General features: G+C 43.0%; 1 protein-coding gene across 2 annotated transcripts in view; it reads right to left on the bottom strand.

Moving 5' to 3' along the window:
- The window catches only part of stab1 (stabilin 1), a 245,543-nt gene that overhangs the window by 19,875 nt on the left and 199,712 nt on the right, over positions 1 to 25,956 (bottom strand). For both annotated transcript variants that reach the window (XM_033037289.1, XM_033037290.1), the window contains exons 50-58: positions 25,045 to 25,104; positions 21,776 to 21,952; positions 17,452 to 17,538; positions 15,615 to 15,761; positions 12,104 to 12,160; positions 10,344 to 10,578; positions 5,176 to 5,325; positions 3,757 to 3,861; positions 1,122 to 1,229 (exon numbers count right to left, since the gene is read on the bottom strand). In XM_033037289.1, the coding sequence (XP_032893180.1) occupies positions 1,122 to 1,229; positions 3,757 to 3,861; positions 5,176 to 5,325; positions 10,344 to 10,578; positions 12,104 to 12,160; positions 15,615 to 15,761; positions 17,452 to 17,538; positions 21,776 to 21,952; positions 25,045 to 25,104 (1,126 nt within the window). The remainder of the gene's footprint in view (positions 1 to 1,121; positions 1,230 to 3,756; positions 3,862 to 5,175; positions 5,326 to 10,343; positions 10,579 to 12,103; positions 12,161 to 15,614; positions 15,762 to 17,451; positions 17,539 to 21,775; positions 21,953 to 25,044; positions 25,105 to 25,956) is intronic.

Raw genomic sequence — 25,956 nt, 5'->3', positions numbered from 1 at the left:
ACTTTTGCCTTCCATCGCAGTGAGGAGGTGCCTGGTAGACTCACTGTGGTGGATGTTAAATCTGTGTTCATTGTGTGTTTTGTTATTTTATTCTATGTTATGACTGCAAGGCACGACATTTTGTTCAGACTGAAAGGTCTGAATGACAATAATGGATACTTTGACTTTGACTTTGATGAACCTATCAATCTATGCTTTAAAAATACCAAATGACTTGGATAGACACAAAAAGCTGGAGTAACTCAGCGGGACAGGCAGCATCTCTGGAGGGAAGGAATAGGTGACGTTTCGAGTCGTGACCCTTCTTTAGGCCTCCCATTATCCGGTAATTTACAATGAGATCATCCCTCTAAACTCCAGTGAGTACAGGCCCGGAGCCTTCCAAATTAGTCCAATGAACGGAGCAGGCAAAATGACTTCCTGCTGTGCTATCAACTGTGTATTTTAATTGACAGTCAACGGCATTAGCCAGAGCATTCACCAAGTTAAAATTGTCACCAGAGGGTGGTGAATCTCTAAAACTCTTTACTCCAGAGAGTTATGGATGCCAGATCGCTGGAAGTGTTTTAGAGGAGGTAGATAAATTATTGGAAGACTGAGGAGTTGAGGGCTATGTGGAAGAGACACAGGAGTTGACGGAGCAGATCGTGGATGGTCATGTTGAATGGCGGGGCAAGCTTAAGGACCCAGGCAGTCTCCTCTTGCTCCTATTTTATAATCTTCTTGTGTTCTAAGACAAACCCAGGGAAAATATTTCACAGAGAAGCACGTTCCCTGTGCAAAAACTCAAAGCAGAAACGATGTATGATATTAAGCAATGGTTTTCTGTGCTGCGCCTTGCTAGGTTGTTAAACTCCAAGGGTTTTCTGTGAACAAAGTCCCAAAATGACATTCTGTAACATATTTTCATAAAAATTTAGAACAATCAAATTTCATCTCAAATTCCTCTCACTTTTAACCAAGATATTTGTATCCTTAAAATGTCACAATATACAATAGTTTCTACAATCATTCACTGCTTTCACTGATTTAGTACTCAGGATTCACAACTTAATATAGAGCACAAATTCTCAGCAGCTGTAGATTTTACCATTATTTTGTCATGCTTAATAACTACTCGCCTGTGCATTGTCGTCCATCCCCTTCATAGTAGAGTTTACACTCACAATTGTTGTCTCTTCGGCAAACAGCATTGCTATCACACTTCGGGTAACAAACAGGGACTGTATCTATTGTTAAATAAGCAGAAACATATTTGGTCAGTGCTTCAGGTTTGGCGTCATCATGATATATTTTGTGTTGGTGGCATCCATCCATCTGCGAGAGGTGAAGGTGCGGTTTTGATGACGTCCTGCTTGGAGAGGGGAATGTTTCAGCTGTGGTTGCATCTCCTGCTGTGGCTGACTAGGCCTATCCTTGACAGACTGACCCTCCCACAGCTTCCACAGGTGAGGTTGTCCCTGTCCGTTGGATTGGGGAGTGTGTCTGGCCTCCACTTGCTGTCATGGTGCTTCATACCCACTGAAAATAATCTGGTCAATACGTCAAATTTGTGGTCATAATGATCTATATTGTGGATGTGAATGCATCACTAGAAAACCTCCTCGTGGTAATGACCTATTTTCACCAACTTCATCAATTAACTTTTACTCCCACCTTGAGAGCTGTGGTTGTTTACTATATACATTGTTTAATTCCATTCATATGTCAATTAATAAAGTAATCCATTTCAACTTGCTAGAGATTAATAGTGTGTGTGTGTGTTCCCTCCGTCCATCAATAGACACCATTGACACAGAGAGTGGTGAATCTGTGGACTTCTCTGCCACAGAAGGTAGTTGAGGCCAGTTCATTGGCTATATTTAAGAGGGAGTTAGATGTGGCCCTTGTGGCTAAAGGGATCAGGGGTATGGAGAGAAGGCAGGGATGGGATACTGAGTTGGATGATCAGCCATGATCATATAGAATGGCGGTGCAGGCTCGAAGGGCCGAATGACCTACTCCTACACCTTTTTTCTATGTTTCTATAATCACCCAGTGGAATAGACCTCTGTCCAAGATGATGCATTCAATGCAAAAACAACATCAATGGCACTTGAAATAAATTGGATCACTTGTTGATTTTGTCAAGTCAATATATATTTTGTGCACCTTGGTCTAAACATGGACAAAATATCCAAATTCCAGAGATGAGATGGCACTGAGGCAGCATTGATCAAGTCTGACATCGTCATCTAGGACATCAAGTGGAATTGGAAAAAACCTTTACATTGCCTGGAATCTTACCCAGCTCAAACAAACAGTTGTGGATGCATTGTGGATGTGAATCCATTGCTAGAAAACGTCCTCATGGTAATGACATATTTTCATCAACTTCATGAATGAACTTTTACTCCCATTTTAAGGGCTGCGGTTGTTCACTGCATATAGTGTTTTATTCCATTCATATGTTAATGAATAAAGTAATCCAGTTCAACTTGCAACAAACCCAGACAAAATAGAATCTGGTTCAGAGAACCGGCTTATAAAACATTACATAAGTGCAGTGCAATGCAATGGCACTTTCCAACAAGATAAAGTCTAACTATACCCCCAACATTAAAAAGATTCAATGGTGTTGAATCACCCATAATTGGGTATCTCCACTGACTACGGCGGCCATGGTGGCACTGCGGTAGAGTTGCTGCCTTACAGCGTCGGAGTCCCGGTTTCGATCCCGACTACGGGCGCTCTCTGTACCTTCTCCCCGTGACCTGCGTGGGTTGTCTCTGAGATCTTCGGTTTCCTCCCACACTCCAAAGACGTACAGGTATGTAGGTTAATTGGTTTGGTGTAAGTGTAAATTGTCCCTAGTGTGTGTACGATAGTGTTAATATGAGGGGATCGCTGGTCGGTGCAGACTCGGTGGACCGGAGGGCCTGTTTCCGCGCTGTATCTCTAAACTAAACTAGACACCAAATCTTAACTGGACCAACCAAATCAAACCTGGAGCTGCAAGAGGAAGTTGAGATATTGAGTATTCTCAATTTTTGACTCTTTAAGCCCTTCCACTTTCTACAAGGGATGAAAGGAGTGTGGAACAAAGTGCTGGAGTAACTCAGTGGGTCAGGCAGCAACCCTGGAGAACATGGATAGGTGACGTTTCAGGTTGGGACCCTTCGTCAGACTGATTATAGGGGTTGGAAAGAAAGCTGGAAGAGAGGAGGGGCAGTGCAAAGCATGACAGATAATGTGAACACAGGCAAGAGAGGGGGGTTGATAGGCAGATGGTTGGACAAAAGCCAGGGATGATCAAACAGAAGGTGTGAGACAAAAGCTCAAAGAGTTGTGAATTGTGAACCCAGAGGAAAGGATGTAGGGGAAGGGGAGAAATAGGTATAAATCCAAGTGGGGCACAAGGGTGGGAAGAAGGGGGTAGTGGTGGAGTACGGGGGGTGGAAGGGTAGGTTGTCAGTCATTACCTAAAATCGTAGAATTCAATGTTCATACCATTGGGTTTAAGCTACGCAAGCAGAATACAAAATGCTGTTCCTCCACTTTGCATGTGGTCTGACACTGGCAATGGAAGAGACCCAGGACAGAAAGGTCAGTGCGGGAATGGGAAGGGAAGTTTAAATGGTTAGCAACCATGAGATCCAATGTGACGAATAAAACTGTATTGTATTGCATTGTATTGTACTGTGTTGTATTACAATCATCTTGAAATTCTGGTCAAACTGACCATCTGCTGCAAACCAAGTTGTGTAAAATACTTGCCAGATTGTGATTCACAGTATTTTCCAGTCCAGCCTCCTTTACAGAAACAGGTTCCTTCACCAGCAATTCCATCATCACATATCCCATTTTCTGAGCAGTTGCATTCTGCATTTTTCAAAAAGAACATTTTAAATGGTGATTACATAGAAACATAGAAAATAGGTGCAGGAGTTGGCCATTCGCCCCCTCGAGCACATTCAATATGATCATGGCTGATCATCCAAAATCAGTGCTCCATTCTTGCTTTCTCCCCATATCCCTTGATTCCGTTAGCCCGAAGAGCTATACCTAATTTCTCTTGAATACATTCAGTGAATTGGCCTCCACTGCCTTCTGTGGCAGAGAATTCCACAGATTCACAACTCTGGGTGAAAACGTTTTTCCTCATCTCAGTCCTAAATGGCCTACCCCTTATTCTTAAACTGTGACACCTGGTTCTGGACCCCCCCAACATCGGGAATTTATTTCCTGCATCTAGCTTGTCCAATCCCTTAAGAATTTTAACTGGTGATTCAGGATAAATTGAAGAGTAATCAAAACCCGAGCATTACAATGTGAATAGATCAGACACATTCATCTTTAAGATATTAAGCAAATTATTTCTGCTAGGCCTCTGGGTTGACAGCAACTCTTGCACTGAAGCAAAGCTGCCACCAGGAGGGGAAAGGGCTCCGTAGATCAATGCATTCATAGTGCATTGAGCAGCACAGATACTCTCTGCATTGGATAAAGGTTACGACTTGCGGACCATAGAGTAAGTCAATGTTAATTTAAGTTGGAAATGGAGGTGTTGCTGAGCACGTGTAAATTTACTATTCGACGCTGACACCACTTGGGAGTTCCAATGCCGAAACTAGGTGGGAGCTCCGACGTGGAGACCTCGGGGAAGCTCCGACGTGGAGACCTCGGGGAAGCTCCGACGTGGAGACCTCGGGGAAGCTCCGACATGGAGACCAAGATGGAGCTCCGACGTGGAGACCGTGTGGGAGCTCCGACATGGAGACCAAGAGGGAGCTCCGACGTGGAGACCATGGGGAAGCTCCGACGTGGAGACCACGGGGAAGCTCCGACGTGGAGACCATGTGGGAGCATCCACAAGAACAGCTGCCTGGCTTGCAGAAACACTGCACACACACAGCAGCGCACTGCTACTAAGACACACAATTCGTAAATTGCAGAGAGCTAAAAATTGTTTAGGTAAGTGCGAGTTTATGTAAGTCGCCCACTACATAAGTCGGTGAGTGTCTGTAGAAGCAAAGTTTCTTAATTCTGTACATTTGAAATAGCAGGTTGCAGAGAAAATCATCCAGCTTGAATAAGTCTTTTTTGGAACTCCAATAGCAACTTGGCACAGTTGTGAGATGTATAATAAAAGCTATCAATATCTTAGAGGACACTGAACTGGTTTGTAAAACGTACTTTTGCAGTCTGATCCATATCTTCCTTCTCCACACAGTTCGCAGGCTGTTCCCCTGAATCCTTGTGAGCAATCGCATGTTCCATTTCCATGCTTTCCTTCATTGCACTTGCCATGGAAGCTACAAGGGTTCTCTATGCCCCCAGGGCATTCTAAAATGATAAAGTCACACAGGTTATTCTTCTGTATTGAAGAAGCATTTATGGATTCATAACTGGGAGAGGTCCCTTTCAGGAAAAATTATGCTTCAATTAATTATAAACTCCTGTAATCATTGGATGACAGGGCAAACCGCATCACATATGGGGAGGTTCACTGTAGACATGGACAGCAAACCATCATCTAGCACAACAGCAGTTACTAGCAATAGCAATAAAGGCAAAAGCAATTAGAATATGTGCATGATATTGGATCTAAGTAAAAAATACACTTAAACCAATGGAATTTAGTTTTCATGGGTAGCAGAACATAAGGTATTATTCAGTAGCCAGGTTTTCATTACAGAATCAGAAGCTGCATTTCTGTTCCAGCTCAATATAAGAACACTGAAACATTAAAAATAGGTGCAGGTGTAGGCCCTTCGGCCCTTCGAGCCAGTACTGCCATTCAATATGATCATGGCTGATCTTCCAAAATCAGTACCCTGTTCCTTCTTTCTCCCCATATCCCTTGATTCCGTTAGCCCTAAGACCTAAATCTAACTCTCTCTTGAAAACATCCAGTGAACTGGCCTCCACTGCCTTGTGTGGCAGAGAATTCCACAGATTCACAACTCCCTGGTTGGAGGAGTGGATCTGGCTAGTTCCACTCCTGCAGCCCTGCAAGTTCATGGCTTACAACTACCTATCTAATTCCCCTTCAAACACTGCAGATGAATCTGCCTCCACTTATCCCCTGACATTGAACATTCTGCACAAAAAGTCGTCGCAATGGGTTTGTTTGCAAACCGCATCTCCCTCCTTTGTCCAACCATCTGCCTATCAAACCCCCTCCTCACTTGTATCCACCTATCTATCACATGCCAGGTTTATTCCTGCCCCTTCTTTCTTCTAGCTTTCCCCCTCCTCACCCACAACGAAGGGTCCCGACTCGAAATGTCACCTATCCATGTTCTCCATGTTCCCCTGTAACAAGGTGAATGTGTAACATCCACCACCATTCCACTTGCTTCTTAATTACTTATTCATTTTCTGGGCTTCTTATTCGAGCCACATACCATTTTCAGTGATATTCTGCTTTTTTATTCTTCCGACCAAATTAATTAATTTCCCATAATTTGTTCTATTTAATCCATCTGTACATCCACAGTAGACTGCTTTATTTCTCATTCTGGCAGTGCAGTAATTATAATGTAAAAAGGTTAAATATTAATGTTAAAAATTAAGTTTCAAAGGACATCCTTCCCAATCCTTTCCCAAATGCTGCTGGAGGTACCTGATCAACAGTACATGATCATTACTATTTCCTCCCTCCAAAGAACCACCAAACTCCACCAGCTAGGCCTCAGCTCGTCGATATGCGATTGGATCCTGAACTTTCTGATGGAGCCACCGCAGGCAGTGAGACTGGGCCCGCACCTGTCCTCCACTATCACCCTGAGCACCGGCACACCACAGGGCTGTGTACTAAGCCCCATGCTCTACTCCCTCTTCACTCACGACTGTGTTCCTGCATTCGACACCAACACCATTGTAAAGTTTGCAGACGACACAACAGTGATTGGGCTGATCATCAACGGTGATGAAACAAAATACAGAGCGGAGGTGCAGAACCTGGCGGACTGGTGCGCACGTAACAACTTGTCACTAAACACCTCCAAGACCAAGGAGCTGATTATTGACTTCAGGAGGTCCCATAATGGAGAATACGCCCCAATCTCCATCTACGGGGAAAGTGTGGAGAGAGTGTCCAAGTTTCTGGGCACTCACATTTCAGAGGACCTCACATGGTCCACCAACACCGCTGCGCTGGTCAAGAAGGCACAGCAACGACTGTTCTTCCTGAGGACATTAAAAAAGACTGGTCTGCCCCAACAGCTGCTGACAACCTTCTACCGCTGCACCACAGAGAGCATATTAACGTATGGCATCTCTGTGTGGTATCTCAGCTGCACGGAGGCGGAGAGGAGAGCTCTTCAGCACGTCATCCACAGAGCGCAGAGGATTATTGGGACACAGCTACCAGCCTTGGAGGGCATCTACCACACACTGTGCCTTAGGAAGGCCATCAGCATCCATAAAGACTCCTCACACCCTTGTAATGGACTGTTCGAACTACTTCCCTCCGGCAGACGTTACAAGGCCTTCTACGCCCGAACCTCCAGACTCAGGAACTGCTTCATTCCCAGAGCTTTAGCGGCTCTGAACCGGCCCTGCTGAGTGCCCCCCACCCCCCTGGACTGTCCCCCGCAGATGGTCACGTCACACAGACACATCTGCACTTTAGTCTGTTGAACCGTTTTGACTGTTTTACTGTCCTCTTTACAATCCATGTTCTCGGGATATCTAAATCTAAATTTTATTAGTTATTTATGTTATGACATCGGATGGAAGCTGCAAACCAAATCTCGTTGCGCTTATGTGCAATGATAATAAAATATATTATTCTTATTATTCTTATTAACAAAATGGTAAATGCTATTTATCAAGTTACATGTTCGAAACAAGGAACTGCAGATGCAAGTTAAACACAAAAGGATACAAAGTGGTGGAGTATCTCAGCAGGTTAGGTAGCATCGAAGAAAGACACACAAAGCTAGAGTAACTCAGCGAGTTAGACAGCATCTCTGGAGAAAAGGAATAGGTAACGTTTTGGGTTGAACATTTTCTTCAGTCTGATGAAGGGTCTTGACCCGCAACGTCACCTATTCCTTTTCTCCAGAGATGCTGTCTGACCCGTTGAGTTACTCCAGCCTTTTGTGCCTATCTTTGGTTTAAAACCATCTGCATTTCCTTCCTACACAGGTCAGGTAGCATCTCTGGAGAATATGGATAGGTGACATTTCAGTCTGAAGAAGGGTCTTAACCAATACATCACCTATCCATGTTCTCCAGAGATGCTGCCTGACCTGCCGAGTTACTCCAATACTATGTGTCATTTTACTTTCCAAAATCTCCTGTTTCAGAACTGGAAAACCACTTGAACATCAACAGTGAGGCAGGAGCAGTAACGCTGTTGGTAGAGCTGCGTTTGATCCTGACCTCTGGTGCTCCTTGTGTGGAATTTGTACGTTCTCTCTGTGACCACATGGATTCCTCCTGGTGCTCCGATTTCCTTTCACGTCTCACGTGTGTGGGACTGAGGGTCAGGGGAGAGGGAGTCACCTTCCCCATAGCCAACAATGAACCATTCTGCATTTCCTTATTATCAAAGGTAGACACAAAATGCCAGAGTAACTCAGTGGGACAGGCAGCATCTCTTCAGACTGATGCCAGGGGAGTGGGTAGGACAGAGATAAAATGTAGTTAGAGATAGTAAGACTGGTGGGAGAACTGGGTAGGGGGAGGGGATGGAGAGAGAGGGAAAGCAAGGGCTATTTGAAGTTAGAGAAGTCAATGTTCATACCGCTGGGGTGTAAGCTGCCCAAGCAAAATATTAGGTGCTGTTTCTCCAATTTGCGCTGGGCCTCACTCTGACAATGGGCAGAAAGGTCAGATTGGGAATGGGAGGGGGAGTTAAAGTGCCGAGCAACCGGGAGATCAGGTAGGTTTATGTGGACTGAGCGGAGGTTTTTCAGTGAAAAACAAGCCTGCGCTTGGTCTCGCAGATGTACAGGAGTTGACACCTGGAACAGCGGATACAGTGGATGAGGTTGGAGGACGTGGAAGTGCCTCACCTGGAAAGCTGTCTGGGTCCTTGGATGGAGTCGAGGGGGGAGGTAAAGGTACAGGTGTTGCATCTCCTGCGGTTGCAGGGGAAAGTACCTGGGGAGGGGTAGTTTGGGTGGGAAGGGACAAGTTGACCAGGGAGTTGCAGAGGGAATGGTCTCTGCGGAAAGCAGAAAGGGGTGGAGATGGGAAGATGTGGCCAGTAGTGGGATCCTGTTGGAGGTGGCAAAAATGTTGGAGGATTATAGGCTGTATGCAACGACTGATGGGGTGGAAGGTGAGGACAAGGGGAACTCTGCCTTGTTATGAATGGGGGGAGGGGGAGCAAGAGCAGCATTTCGAGGAGATCCTAGTGAAAGCCTCATCTATAATGGAAGAGGGAACCCCCGTTCCATAAAGAATGAGGACATCTTCGATGACCTGGTATAGAAAACCTCATCCTGGGCGCAGATGCGGCGTAGACAGAGGAAGTGGGAGTAGGGCATGGAGTCATTACAGGGAGCATTGTGGGAAGAAGTGTAGTCTAGATAACTATGGGAGTCAGTGGGTTTGTAATAGACGTTAGTCGATAGTCTGTCTTCTGTGATGGAGACGGTGAAATCTAGAACCCAGCTACACGTCCCACATGCCTGTGTTTGGTCCATATCCCTCCAAACCTCTCCTATCCATGTGCCTGTCTAACTATTTCTTAAATGTTTTGATAGTCTCAGCCTCAACTACCTCCTCTGGCAGTTTGTTCCATACATCCACCACCCTTTGTGTGAAAACGTTACCCCTCACATTCCTATTAAATCTTTCCCCCTTCACCTTAAACCTATGTTCTCTGGTCCTTGAATCACATACTCTGGGCAAGATTTTATACATCTCTATAATCACCCCTCATCCTGCTGTGCTCCAAGGAATAGTCTCAGCCTACTCAACCTCTCCCTATAACTCAGACCCTCGATTCCTGGCAAAATCCTTGTAAATCCTCTCTGGACCCTTTCCTTGCTGCCACCTCACAGCACCAGAGACCCGGGTTTGATCCAGACCTCGGGTGCTGCCTGTGTGGAGTTTGCACATTCTCCCTGTGACGGCATGGGATCCCACCAGGTGCCCTGGTTTCCTCCCACATCCCAACGACTAAGGAACAATTCCAGCCTTTCAAGTCTTAACATAAAAGAGAAAATACGTCATATGGGAAGCTCATTTCATTTTGAAGCTCATTTCTTTGATCTTTTGCTGGCAGAGAGAACAACGTTAAAAGTTACAGAGAAACATAATTAATTCTGACAAACCCCCCCCCCCCCCCCACCCAACAAAAGCAAAACCTATGTAAAAATGAATTCCATCTCTGTGATTACCTTGACATTGAGGGCCGTAATGATTCTTACAACATCGGGGAATCCATAAAGGATGAACACATTGCCTGCTACATCCATGTATGCGGACCTGAGGACTGGAAGGGCTCCATGGATTTACTCTGGAGCCAAAGGAAAATGGTGAGATTCCTTGCCTCTTTCGATGGCTGAGAATATGAGTCACAATCTGAGCCATGGTTAATTTAGCATAGTAGCAAGATTGGTATTCGGAACCATCCTTCAAAAACAAAACACAGAAAGAGGGGTCACAGACTTAATTTCTCAATCTTATAGACCCTTAGCATATTGTATTTCATACATCACAGTGATTGCAGATTAGCCATTATTGTTATCTATGAAAATTATTTATACCCACCTAGGGTCCATCATGCAGAACCAAAGCATTTCTCAGTACATAAGATCACGAGGAAAAGGAACAGGAGTAAAAGTTTAGCCTGTACAATCAAGGAACTGCAGATGCTGGTTTACAATAACAAGACACAAACTCCTGGAGTAATTCAGCGAGTCAGGCAGCATCCCTGGAGAACAAGGGTAAGTGATGTTTTGGGTCTGGACCCATCATCTCTGGTATGTGCAGCATGCTATGTTCTCCAGCACCTTGTGCCATTTTAGCCTCTTCAACTGTCATACATCAAGATCATGGTTTACCTTCTGTTTCATTTCCATTACCTAGTCCCTTATCCCATGACTAATTTAATATTCACAAATATATCATTTTTTATTTTTAATGCAATAAATGGCTGAGCTCTCACAGACTGCCGAGGTAGAGAATTCCAAACATTCATCACCCTCTGGCTAAAGGCATTTCTCTTCATTTCAGTCCACATTGCCGACCCTTTATTTTGAGACTATTATCACCATTTCTGAACTCCTCAGCCTGGGAAAACACTTCCCCTTATTTATCCCAATGAGCCTGCAAGAATGTTCTACCTTTCAAAGTAGATCATAGCATGGAAACAGGTTCTTCAGCTCACCAAGTCCATGCCGACCTACCCATTTACATTACATTTTATTCCCCCCACATTCCCAATAACTCTTCCCAGGTTCTACATATTAGGTGCAATTTACAGAGGCCAATGAACGATACATCTACCTTTGGGATGTTGGAATACCCAGAGGAAATCCACACTGTCACAGGGAGAAGGAGCAAACGCTATACAGAGCAGCACCCAAGGTCAGGATTGAACCCGGGTGTCTGTGAGGTAGTGGCTCTAACTGCACTTGAATTAAACTGCACTTGAATTTGGTGGCCTTGCACCCTGCTTGAAATGGTAAGAAAATGGATTTGAATTTGGTGGCCTTGCACTCTGCTTGAAATGGAATTTCAAGGAATAGGCGTGAGTCAACTGCCAGCCCACCAGCCGTGAGTGAGTTGCCAGCACATCAGGCTTGAGGGACTGAGCAGCCACCCCAAGAATCCATTTGGCCCACAATGTCCATACTAGCCCTCTGGAGACCAGTAGTCCCTGCAGCCAACAACACCCATACCAGCGCTCCAGAAAGCCCCCCCCCCCCCTGGCCACCAATATTGGAATTGGTGGAGAGGTGGAATATTGCGTTGGGGGACCAGCCCTCCCGTGTGAACATGAGACCCAACGGGTCCCACTAGTCTAGTATATATTATATTGAAAAATATCTCCTGTAGTTACTGCACTGGATTCCGTTCAATGACAAACAACATTTTATAAAATTGTATTGGTTCAGAAGTTTAATGCAAATGTTTCCCATAAAGCAAGTCTTACCTGAGGTTTTGATCCAGGCGGACAGAAAGGAGGCTTCAAACAGCTACCACATTTACCCTAAGCATGAACAGTCCACAGTCAGTCAGAAGCATATTCTGTTTCATAGAAAAATAATTGAAAGCACATTTTGTTTTTTTGTTCAGTTTAGAGATACAGAATGGAAACAGGATCTTCGGCCCACCGGATCCACGCCGGCCATCGATCACCCATTCTCACTGGTTTTAGTTTATCCCGCTTTCTCATCCACTCCATACACACCAGGGGCAATTTACACAGGCCAATTAACCTACAAAACCCATATGTCTTTGGGATGTGGGAGGAAACCAATCATGCAAACTCCACACAGGCAGCACCCAAGGTCTGGAGAGAACCCGGGACACTGGCGCTGTGAGGCAGCAGCTCTACGAGCTATACCACTGTGCCGCCCTGTGTTTGAGTCAATTGGATGACTTATTGGGGAGGAAAGACTCCATGACTGCATGTTAGCTGCTTGATGTTCTGTTCATTTAAAGTAACAAACGGAAAACCTGGTGAGCTCCTCTACATCATCACATCTACCATTTCCTCATTATAATCACAGGGCACAAGGAAGCAAATGCTTCACTAATCCAACGTCAAACCAAGAATACCACAGTCATTCTTAGATCTACTTTACAAAGAAGAAGATTGAATAAGACCTTTTACTTGTTAGAAATGTTTTGAAATATAAAGACAAATAATTGTGAACCATGCTATAATTATAAAGATGATAAAATGAAAAATTCAAAATTGGTTTGAATTTTTTTGGTGCTTTTGGTGTGCTGGCCTTTATAAATCAGAGCATTGAGTATAGAAGTTGGGATGTAATGTTAAAATTGTACAAGGCATTGGTGAGGCCAATTCTGGAGTATGGTGTACAATTTTGGTCGCCAAATTATAGGAAAGATGTCAACAAAATAGAGAGTACAGAGGAGATTTACTAGAATGTTGCCTGGGTTTCAGCACCTAAGTTACAGAGAAAGGTTGAACAAGTTAGGTCTTTATTCTTTGTAGCGCAGAAGGTTAAGGGGGGACTTGATGGAGGTCTTTAAAATGATGAGAGGGATAGACAGTTGACGTGGATAAGCTTTTTCCATTGAGAGTAGGGAAGATTCAAACAAGAGGACATGACTTGAGAATTAAGGGGCAGAGGTTAAGGGGTAACATGAGGGGGAACTTCTTTACTCATAGAGTGGTAGCTGTGTGGAATGATCTTCCAGTGGAAGTGGTGGAGGCAGGTTCGATTTTATCATTTAAAAATAAATTGGATAGGTATATGGACGGGAAAAGAATGGAGGGTTATGGTCTGAGTGCAGGTAGATGGGACTAGGTGAGAGTAAGTGTTCGGCACGGACTAGAAGGGCCGAGATGGCCTGTTTCCGTGCTGTAATTGTTATATGGTTATATGGTTTAAGAACTCAAATACAAATAATACTGTGATTTATCATTCATAAGTTATGAATGATAACATAGAAACATAGAAATTAGGTGCAGGAGTAGGCCATTCGGCCCTTCGAGCCTGCACCGCCATTCAATATGATCATGGCTGATCATCCAACTCAGTATCCCGTACCTGCCTTCTCTCCATACCCTCTGATCCCTTTAGCCACAAGGGCCACATCTAACTCCCTCTTAAATATAGCCAATGAACTGGCCTCAACTACCCTCTGTGGCAGAGAGTTCCAGAGATTCACCACTCTCTGTGTGAAAAAAGTTTTTCTCATCTCGGTTTTAAAGGATTTCCCCCTTATCCTTAAGCTGTGACCCCTTGTCCTGGACTTTCCCAACATCGGGAACAATCTTCCTGCATCTAGCCTGTCCAACCCCTTAAGAATTTTGTAAGTTTCTATAAGATCCCCTCTCAATCTCCTAAATTCTAGAGAGTATAAACCAAGTCTATCCAGTCTTTCTTCATAAGACAGTCCTGACATCCCAGGAATCAGTCTGGTGAACCTTCTCTGCACTCCCTCTATGGCAATAATGTCCTTCCTCAGATTTGGAGACCAAAACTGTACGCAATACTCCAGGTGTGGTCTCACCAAGACCCTGTACAACTGCAGTAGAACCTCCCTGGTCCTATACTCAAATCCCTTTGCTATGAAAGCCAACATACCATTCGCTTTCTTCACTGCCTGCTGCACCTGCATGCCTACTTTCAATGACTGGTGTACCATGACACCCAGGTCTTGCTGCATCTCCCCTTTTCCTAATCGGCCACCATTTAGATAATAGTCTGCTTTCCTGTTTTTGCCACCAAAATGGATAACCTCACATTTATCCACATTATACTGCATCTGCCAAACATTTGCCCACTCACCCAGCCTATCCAAGTCACCTTGCAGTCTCCTAGCATCCTCCTCACAGCTAACACTGCCCCCCAGCTTAGTGTCATCCGCAAACTTGGAGATATTGCCTTCAATTCCCTCATCCAGATCATAGCCAAATTCTGCTCCTAACTTAAGTTAAGTTAGGAGCAGAATTTGGCTATTTGGCCCCTCAAGTCTATTCCACCATTCAATCATGGCTGATCTGTCTGTCCCTCTCAACCCCTTTCTCCTGCCTTCTCCCCATAACCCCTGACATCCAAACTAGTCATTATTCTGCAAAGGTTGACGTAGAATCAAAAGAAAAAAGTGAAATGTGTCATGAAAGCAATCTGAAATTAAACATCTCGCTAGAATTTAGAAGATTGAGGGGGGGATCTTATAGAAACTTACAACATTCTTAAGGGGTTGGACAGGCTAGATGCAGGAAGATTGTTCCCGATGTTGGGGAAGTCCAGAACAAGGGGTCACAGTTTAAGGATAAGGGGGAAATCTTTTAGGACCGAGTTGAGAAAAACATTTTTCACACAGAGAGTGGTGAATCTGTGGAATTCTCTGCCACAGAATGTAGTTGAGGCCAGTTCATTGGCTATATTTAAGAGGGAGTTAGATGTGGCCCTTGTGGCTAAAGGTATCAGGGGGTATGGAGAGAAGGCATGTACAGGATACTGAGTTGGATGATCAGCCATGATCATATTGAATGGCGGTGCAGGCTCGAAGGGCCGAATGGCCTACTCCTGCACCTATTTTCTATATTTCTATGTTTTATCACACTGAGCAGGAAAAAAGAGCAATTAATTAACATTCAACCCAAACTGGCCCACTCGATTGTTCTATAATCAGTACTAGGAAATAGAGAAAACCTTTAAACATCGAACAGCGATGTTCACAGTGTAAATTTGTTAGTTTCATGCCATCGACAAATAATTCATGTCGAACAAGTATGACTCAGGAATTAATGTTAAAAACAATAGCCCATGATCGTTTCCCAGATTTAGTTGAATACGAAAAGAACAAATTCACATTTTATAGCTATGAAGAATGAGCTATAAATCCAATCCAATACCTCTAGGAAAATTTAAATATTAAAATACCATTACATCCTTGAGTCACAAACCCAGTTACCCATCACCCGTGAAGCACAGGAGGTAAAATGTTACGGTACGTACGATGACAGGGACCATTGTAAGTGCGTCGCACTGAGCTCCTACACTTGGAGGCTCCAAGAGGCTGTTGATGCCATACGCAATTCCCCCATCAAATTCCAGATGCCGTTGAACAATCTGCGCGCTTCCATCATTCACGATCAAATCCCCCTGTCAAAGATAGTACAGTATGAAGCACACCTTGTGCAGTGGACAATAACGCCATCATTCAGAGCATGAGCCAGTGCTCCTGCTTTCCAATTTATATTGAACTATCTCTTAATATCTCTCCATCACCAACCCTTCCCATACTCCATACTTTCTTAAACCCTTTCCAGAATTGACGGCACGATGGCGCAGCAGTAGTTACTGCCTTTCAGTGCCGGTTCGATCCCGACTACGGGTGCTGTCTGTATCGGGTTTGTACGATCTCCCCGTGACCTCATAGGTTTTCTCCGAGATCTTCAGTTTCCTCCCACACTCCAAAGACGTACAGGTTTGGATTGGTATAAAATGTAAATTGTCCCTAGAGTGAGTAGGATAGTGTTAATGTCCGGGGGATCGGTGGTCGGCACAGACTCAGTGGGCCGAAGGGCCCGTTTCCGCACTGTATCTGTAAACTAAACTAAATTTGCAGTTCTTTTATTATTATCTCAGCATCTAAAATAAATAAGTACCAGCTTAAAAAAAAAGTAAACATTTCAAGTCAATATTAAATAAATTTTTAAAGCATTAAATGAGGACGAAAGGCTCAGTTTGTGTGACAGGTTACATTGGGCGATCTTGTGACCTCTATGATGTGGCCTTCCTGTTTTCTGTTTGTTCTTTGCTGCAAGGCATAGTTCCAAAGGATCGTTCATCTGGCAGCTGCGGGAACGCCAACCTCTCTGAGAAGCCAAACACTTTGAGCAATTCTCACAGATAGATAACCAAGAGGGAAAGTGCATAGTTCTTATTAAATATTCCAAACATTGTACAAGGACCACATGATGGTTGTAACTCACATACAAGATTAAAATACAAAGTGTGGAAGGAACTCAGCGGGTCAGGCAGCATCTGTGAAGGGATTAAAAGGGTCGAAACCCTGCTTCAGTCTGAAGAAGGGTCCCAACCTGAAGAAAAGTCACCTGTCCATTCCCTCGCCAGATGCTGCCTGACCTGCTGAGTTCCTCCAGTACTTTGTGTTTGGCTCAGGATTCCAGCATCTGCGGTTTCTTATATTTTCACACAAGATCAAGAATGAATGGAAAATTATTATAAAAAAGATTTAAAAAAATATGGAAGGAAATTACAATCCAACTTCAGAAAATTGATGTTTTAGGTTTGGAAAATTTGTTGAGCAGTAATTACGATCATGCAATAACATGAATATTGACTTCTCTAATGCCAAGTAACTCCTGCATTCCCCCTCACCTCTCAATTGGTGTATAAATAATGACATATTTTCATCAAAAATACAGGGAAATTCAACAACAATTGATTACAAATTATCATTAATATTCAGACGAAAGAAATTCCAGCAGTAAATACTAGGAACATTAACAATGTAACTCCAAATGTGACCATGGACTACATGGTTTTATAAAAGGCAATTCAAATCTCTGGTTAGCAAGTTTTCTCATTAATTATTCCCTTGTGGAACTTGCTGCCCTTTGTTCCCGGAAGTAAACCGTCACGCAGCAGAGGGAACCTCCTTGGTCGTGACTGACCATCAGAAAGAAGCACAATGCTGGAACATTTTACATTTATAGGGACTTTGTCGAGTATTGGTCTAGGTTGCAATTTGGAAAACTATTTAACATTCACAGCACTCACTTCTTCAAGTTCGATAAAAAAAAATGATGTGTTGCACAAAACTTACAATCATGGTAGGGTTGCAACTGACTAAAACCACTGATCCTTGCATTGTCCTCTTGGCATTATTGAGCGGAAGGTCTGCGGCTAACGTCTGCAGGGGAAGAACAATGCACAATCATTTCAAAGAAACTGTATTCAAAATATTTATGAAATGTAGTGGCTTCTTTTGGACAATAGAGGGGGGACTGAGAGCGTTTCAAATTCAGTGAAGACCACTTTCCGCATGTAATTTTCAACAAATACTATGTTCAGTCTACACAGAATAACTGCACTTGGTGACATCCTTTCTTCAGGAGATTAGAATGAATAGATAGAAAGGAGAGATAAAATAAATGTTGTTCCTCATGAAACAAGGATATTGCACATTCTCAAGCTCCAGTGGTCTCTCAGCTCAGAGAGTGCTTAGAAACAGAGATACCACAGTATATAAAGAATGATAATTTGTAGGGAATGGGAATTGAGAACAGAGAAGGAAGGATCTTGTCTAATTGATGCTTGTGTGGATAAAGAATATAAACATGAAACTTAACTATATGTTAACCAGCCTTTGTAGTGAGAATGGCAACACAGAACGGGACTGATGCGTGGCTACTGCAGGATGTGGGAGCATTGAGCAACAGATGCTGGCTTGAACAAACACATCTGCAGGAAGCCTCTCCAACTAAAACGACTGAAACACAGGATTTCAGAACTTGGAACTGGAGCCAATCCGACGATTGAGGGAATGCCAAAGCTTTTTGGAGGAAGAGTTTCAGTGGGTAACCACACCAATAAGAATAAGGAACCTCTAGTGGTGCAGAAAGGAATGATCACTCTCCAACAAGGGTCTCTGGGAGCTGACGTTTAAAGGATAGACTTTTTCCATTTCCATGCTCTCAAAATGTCTCAATATTGTGAAAGCCCATATCAAGATACTTCTTTCTGAAGAAAGGTCCTAACCCAAACTGTCTGAAGAAGGGTCTCGACCCGAAACGTTGCCTATCTCCTTCACTCCATTGATGCTGCCTCACCCGCTGAGTTTCTCCAGCATTTTTGTCCACCTTCGATTTTCTAGCATCTGCAGTTCCTTCTTAAACCCAAACTGTCACCCATCCATATTCTCTTGAGATGCTGCCTTACCTGCTGAGCTACTCCAGCACTCTGTGATTTCTTGTGTAAACCAGCATCTGCAGTTCCTGGTTTCTATATTCTTTGTTCCAATTCTTCCATTCTCCTTATAAAGGTCCTATCTTTGCTCATAGCCTTTCTCTCTCTCCTGGTGCAGTGCCTAGATGAGGCACAATATCTTCACTCGTCTCAGCACAATAGGCTACCCAGAGGTCAATGGCTTTGAGATTTGTTCTCATGAAAAAGAAATCAATGCCATGCAGTTGCACATTAGTCCAGAGTAATATTGGACACATCTCAGGGCTTCTTAGTGGCTAGTGGGAATTTCAATGGCTGACTTTCCAGGGCATTTTGAAACTAAACACATGGCAATCTGTAGAACTACCAGTTGATATTCACACAGTTCACCAACCAAAGGCATATTTCTTTGTTGCAAAATCCAGTGTCAACAATCTTCTGCTTCTATTTATAAACATTAACATGAATTTTAAATAATGTTATCAACTCATCTTGCCATCTTGAAGAATATGTGTTTGCAAACCTAGTCTTTCTCTACATTTGTAGTTATCAAGTCTTGATTATTGATGGGATCTGGTCCTTACAAACTTCATTACATCGCACTCTTTCTGCTATGATTCTGCTGCTTTTGTTATCTCATGATAACATGAAACTTTTCATGACTTCACCATCATCTATTAGCTTTGAGAAGTTTCTTATTACCTGCCAAATTCATTAAACCTCCTCCATTTCCCCAAATTATTTTTTTTTTAAATTACATAAAGTAACCAGCCCAAAACTAACTCTTGGAATATTGGCATTGCAAACTTCTTCCCAGTCTGAGAAACATCCTTCATCAATATTACTGATTGAAACTTCCTACCACAACAGTAATTCTCCTAACCAACAAAAGAGGAGAGATTCCAGATTACTCCCAGAGCAAGTGCCTCAACAGGGAAAAATGAAGAAATCAGGATATGCAAAGGAGCATCTAGAATAGATCACAACCAGGAGAGAGGCAACTTACTGGCAAAAAATGGATAACGAGGAAGTAAATAGTCAAATAACTTAGAAAACAGGGGTACAAGGGGATAAAAGGCAAGTGTGGAAACAGATGCTGGTAATATACAAATAAAATGGCAAAAGTGACAAACTGATATAAGGAATAAAGAAATAAAGGTGGAAAGTAAATACAATTAATTATTCACAGTAGCAAAATGCGAACATAAATAAAAATTCCACAAGAGAAATGCTTGTGCAAAGATGGTTAATAATCTTTCTGATTATGAAAATAAATCAGATAATTATCATTCTGAACATAATAATCATTCACAATGGTTCATAATCAGTGGGGGATATAAAATGGTGAAATTAATGATTATTAGGAATAGGTTAGCTGGTTGAAGGACAGGAGGCTTAGAAGCATAATGCGGACATACTCTGGAGGATCACCTACATGGAGAGTAAATACCAACACAGACTGAGCGACTGTTCTTCTGTATTGTCATTTCAGGGGCGTTTTATGTAAATCCTTGAGCTCCAGGGGGTGTAGCATGAATGAATCGACCCTCTTATGTAGAGATGATTATTACCTTTGGGTATAAGCTGCAAGTTCCATTGCGGGAAGAAACCTGCCTTAAAATTACCCAAGACTTTTTTAATTACAGGACTCAGTAGGAAAAGATTGGCCAGCAGGACGGGATATCAGATGTAGAAGAATCAAAAGTAAAAAACGCATCATGGACATTTCTAATTAGGAGCAATTTGCTCTTCTGCCCAATATACTCGAGATCTAGGAGTTGCTGAAGTCTGAAACATAGTTCACATATAATTTTTAGTCTAAATTTCAGCAGATCTTTCGCTGAGCTCCTAGCGTGAATCATGTTGAAGCTGGCAGACAGCCTGGGGATTATGCTCAAAGCGCCAGCTCGTGAATAGTTTCTATGCACCATTTTGGAGGCTTCTCTATTCCTAAAACATGGTTGGTATCCCAGTGGTGAGTTCTGTGTTTGATCCTGCCAGTATATGTGGAGAGGAAGGTGCCTCCCTATGTAAAGGTGCACTCTAGAAATTGATCACATGTCCCGTGATGCGATGGATGAGAGAGGAAATGCATTCCAGAGGCATCTGAGATTCAGAAGATCTCATTCCAGTTGGCCAGCCCAAGGAAGACTTCGGAATACCTCTCATTTCATAGATATATGGGAGGCCACACAATAATCCCAAACACTCCCAAGCAAAGATCCTATAGCAAGCAAGATGGTCCACTCAACGAAAAAGACGTAGTACGGTCATGGGCAGATTCATGGGTAATTTTCGGCCCCATTTCCGTAACCGGTTTCCGTCTCCGCAGCAAAATCTTCTCCTCATTTTCAGAATTTTAATTTATTAACACAAACTGTTACCCTGCAACGTTGATTACACTGCGAGACGGTTCAGGTCGGGTCCGGTTACAGAAATGGATGAAAATAAGGCCCACGTTCCGTTCCGTTGCGTACTACACGTCAGCCCATTGCATTTAGCAGGAGTGGTCTATCTTGCTCCGCTATAGGATCTTTGCTCCCAAGCACCGGCAACATGGTGTGATCTACTGCGTACCTTTAGATAGGGCAACCCCTTCCACCACACACATACAGTGGCAGGATCAAAAACAGACCTCAGCATTGGGCAAATTCAACACAGCCTGAGCAGGGAAATGACTGTTGACATCTGGCCCCAACCGATAGATATGTAATTTGAATTATGGTAACATTTCCTACTTTGACTAATGTGGTTTGGTCTATCAACATCAGGGGAGAGACAGTGTTAAGGACCATTCTGTTTTGCCAAGAGATCATTGATCTGAGATGTGAATGTGGTTTTCCTCTCTCCGCTCTGCATTCTCAACAAGATGTTTATATTTCATGTTTCCAGCAACCAGAATATTTTGCTTTCATTGTATTTCGACCAACAATAACTTTCAAACAGCTGATGTTAAACAGACCTCAAGAACAAATCTGTGTAAAGCTGATGATAACTTTACAAGAGTCAGCATTTCTGAAGAGTTCGCCCGTCTTGACAAGACGCACAATTTGCAGATGAATGTGCAGGGAAAGGATTGAGATGGATCATGTGCAGGCAAATTAGTTTAGTTTATCAAGGCATCAAGTTCAGCACAGATATTGTAGGCCGAAGGGCCTGCTCCCGTTCTGCAGGTTCTATACACATTCACAGTCTTTAAATACCTTTGAATCTCTGATCATGTGGAATTTTAAGTATTCCACAAGATTGTGTCTGTTCTTTTTACTAAAAAGCCAATCCTTCCTCTCTTTCGGAAGAGAATTAAATGCTTTATCTGTCGGCCACATCATAGTGAATGGTTTGTGAATTGGGTCTTCTATTAGAGGTAGAAGATTTGTTTCCTGAGAAAAATGAACATTTAACAGTTAGTTTTCTGTAACAGGAACATTAAAATACAATATAAAACTTCAAATAAACATTTGAAGAGGAATCCCTTCAACATTAAAAAAAATCCTGCTGCAAATAGTGTCTCCACTTATTCCTGTGAGTGGCCATGAATCTTATGTTTCAATGAGCTGTACTCTCCAAAGTCTAATTGTATAACTGTGTAACTAAATACCTCCTATTGGAACCCCCTGATAGTATGAAACCTGTCCATTTCACACCCCATCTGCAATGTTTTAATATTGACAGAAAACACTCTCCAGAGACAAAACCAGATATGAATTATTGTGATGTTTTTATTTTACATATAGATTAAAAACAGGTTTCATCTCAATTCAACGAACAGCAGTTCTCCCTTTGTGAACAATAACAGTTTGCCTTAGAGCACATGTTGCACATGATATTATTCTCTGCATCCTTGGCCAGCTAACAGGTCCAAGGACCTACGTGGATGCAATGGACCAAATGACCCTCTCTGTGGTAACTATTGTACGTTCCTCTAAGGGGGACTGAACTGAATCTTATTGGTGTGCTTTCTCAGAAGATCTCAACAACTGGGCTTCCAATGTAAGTAAAAACAGCAGATGTTGACAATGCTCAGCAGGTCTATAAGACCATAAGGTTATAATACATAGGAGCAGAATTAGGCCATTTGGCTCATAAAGTCTGCTCCACCATTCGATCATGGCTGATCTGTCTTTTGCTCTCCACCCCATTCTTCTGCCTTCTCCCCATGACCTTTGACACCCTTACCAATCAAGAACCTATCAACCTCTACTTTAAAAACACCTAATGACTGGCCTCCAAAGCAGTCTGTGGCAATAAATTCCACAGACTCCCCACCTTCTGGCTAAAGATGGAGGGTCTCGACCCGAAACGTCGCATATTCCTTAGCTCCATAGATGCTGCCTCACCCGCTGAGTTTCTCCTGTCTACCCTCTGTCTAAAGTAATTCCTCCTCATCTTCATTCTAATGGTACATCCTTTTACTCTGAGGCTGTGCTCTAACTAGGCCTATTACTACTTGTCCGCTCTATATATGCCTTTCATTATTCAGTCAGGCACCATGAGATGGAAAGAGAAATCAAGTCAATGTTTCAGGTCAAAGAAGAATTCAAATAAAAATGTTTTGATCTGAAATGTTAACTCTGCTTCTCTTTCCACGGATGCTGCCTGTCCTGGTGAGCATTGCTACCATTTTCTGTTGTTAGTTCCAGCAACTGCATTTTTGACGTGACTTTATGGAATTCCCTGCCACAGAGGGCAGTGGAGGCCAAGTCACTGGATGGATTTAAGAGAGAGTTAGATGGAGCTCTAGGGGCTAGTGGAGTCAAGGGATATGGGGAGAAGATAGGCACGGGTTATTGATAGGGGACAATCAGCCATGATCACAATGAATGACGGTACTGGCTCGAAGGGCCGAATGGCCTCCTCCTGCACATATTTTCTATGTTTCTATGACTTTCCAACTTGTGGGTCTAGGCTCATACCAGAAATGAAGCTTGGTTCGCAATTCCTGAGAGGTCCCAAGTATGCTTGCTACTGATCCCCTCTGATACGAGTCCCAGAAAATCAATCATTTCCAACTTGGATGCCTTCTCAACCTGACCCCATCATTGGGGGCTGGCTGCTGAGCGGAAAACACATCCCGTTTTTTCATTTCCATCAAGAGCAACAGAGGAAACAACTCACAATTTAGCCGAAAGATCGACAAGGCATGTAACGTAGCAGGTTAAAAACCTACAATAAGAAGAATGAGACCAAGGAGAGAACCACTTCTTTTAGTTGTTGGTGATAACCTGTTGTTGCCATTACTCCAAATATGGGACAATCTACCTTTAACGTGCACTCACCATTTTCTGGCTCCTATATTAATTTTAATTCCTTAACAGTTGGCCTTAATTTAAATATGGCATTTTTATTGCATCATACTAAATTGTTCCATGAATTGCATTGTTTGAACCAGCCACCCCATGGAAGGATTCCCATATCTCATCCTACTACTCGCATCAATCTCATCCCACAATTTCTTCAGATGCCCAAATCGTAGATGGTAGGAACATACACCCCTCATCCCACCCCAATCTTACCCTCGTTACAATCATTCCCTGACATCTTTCACCTCTCAGACACTCAGGAACCTGGCTAAACAGGTAGCGAGGTTTCTGCTTTGGGAAGTAATGTTACAGCTGCATAATACAACATTTTGGTTTGGCCAAGTTCAGAATAGTTTGTGCAGTTCTCATCTTTGCCGTATTGGAAGGATGTGGAGGCTTTGGAGAGGGTGCAGAAGAAGTTCACCAGGATGTTCCCTGCATTTGAGAGTAATAGCTGTAAGGAGAGTTTATAACCTCATGACCTTAGTTTGAACAAACTTGGATTTTGTCCCCTGGAGCGTTGGAAGATGAGGGATGGAAGTATGTAAAATTATCATAGGCATAAATAGACCAGGTAGTCTTTTTTTCCACGTACATTAAATACTAGAAGGCATAGGTTTAAAATGAGAGCAGAAAAGTTGAAAGTAGATTTACAAGGCAATTTTATTTATAGAGAGTTGTGAGTATGTGCTGCCAGGGAAGTGGTGAAAGCAAATAAGATAGCAATGATTAAGAGGCATTCAGGCATACACAGGCAATGAATGGAGGGAAATGGACCATGTGCAGGGAGATTTCAATTGATATCATGGTTGGCATAGACATTGCGGGTAAAAGGGCTGTTACTGTGCGATGGTGTTTTGTATTCTAATGTTCTACAGCAGCAGCAGCAGAACAGGAAGCGAATGAAGGTGGAGACACACCATCATTTATTTTCAACTATCCAGCCATCAGCTTAGACCCAGACACTCCAGCTCCAAGAAGAGGTTAGTTTGCAGTCAGGATCTCCATACGGTCATTCACAGGGCAAAATTGTTCTGCATCTGGGGTGGAGATAGCATTCAAGGAGCAGATTCCTCGGGACAGTGAGGACTCAACAAAGTGTTACACCAATCCAACCCAACACCAACCCACCAAGAGCAGCAGCACCACCAATGTTATAAAAATGGGCTTACCTTAATCAAATTACTAAACATTTTGTATCCATTTTCACTCGCAACAGTGATGAGACTAGACTGTAAATGAAGAAAAACAAGTTTAATTTAAAAAATCCAAGACACAGTAAAGTTTTTAAAATAATTTGTTTCCCTCTTGTATAGATCTATAACACATACTAAACACATCTTAACATGGGCTATGTTCTGATGCACTAACCTGTATGTTCTTCCCATCAACATAAAGGGTTCTGACCCAAAACGTCACCTATTCCTATTTATCCAGAGATGCTGTCTGACCCACTGAGTTACTCTGGCATTTTGTGTCTATCTTTGGTGTAAACCAGCATCTGCAGTTCTGCCTTTCACAATAAGCCCAGTTTACAGTTTGCCCCAAGTTATAATGAGATGGCCGGGGGGCCTGTCTTGGAGAGGTGTTCACCTTCATGACTCAACAGGTTATCAGGACACTTTGAACCCCCTTGTGGGTCAATCCTTAATGTGACACCAACTTTATACAGAGCACAGACCTGGAAAGATACCAGTTCTGAAGGGTACCAATAAATCTCTGAATGGTATGGAAGATATAAGGTTATAAGGTCGTATGTGATAGGAGCAGAATTAGGCCATTTGGCCCATCAGGCCTACTCCGCCATGCAATCATGGCTAATCTATCTCTCCCTTCTAACCCCATTCTCCTGCCTTCTCCCCATAACCCCTGACACCCGTACTAATCAAGATTCTATCTATCTCTGCCTTAAAAATATCCATTGACTTGGCCTCCCCAGACTTCTGTGGCAAAGAACTCAATAGATTCACCACCCTCTGACTAAATAAATTCCTTCTCATCTCCTTCTTAAAGGAACGTCCATTAATTCTGAGGTATGACCTCTAGTCCTAGACTCTCCCACTAGTGGAAACATCCTCTCCACA

This window comes from Amblyraja radiata, chromosome 18, assembly GCF_010909765.2.
Source record: "Amblyraja radiata isolate CabotCenter1 chromosome 18, sAmbRad1.1.pri, whole genome shotgun sequence".
Lineage (NCBI taxonomy): Eukaryota > Metazoa > Chordata > Chondrichthyes > Rajiformes > Rajidae > Amblyraja > Amblyraja radiata.
Note: the sequence above shows the minus strand (reverse complement) of the source record. Positions and strands in the feature narration are given on the sequence as shown.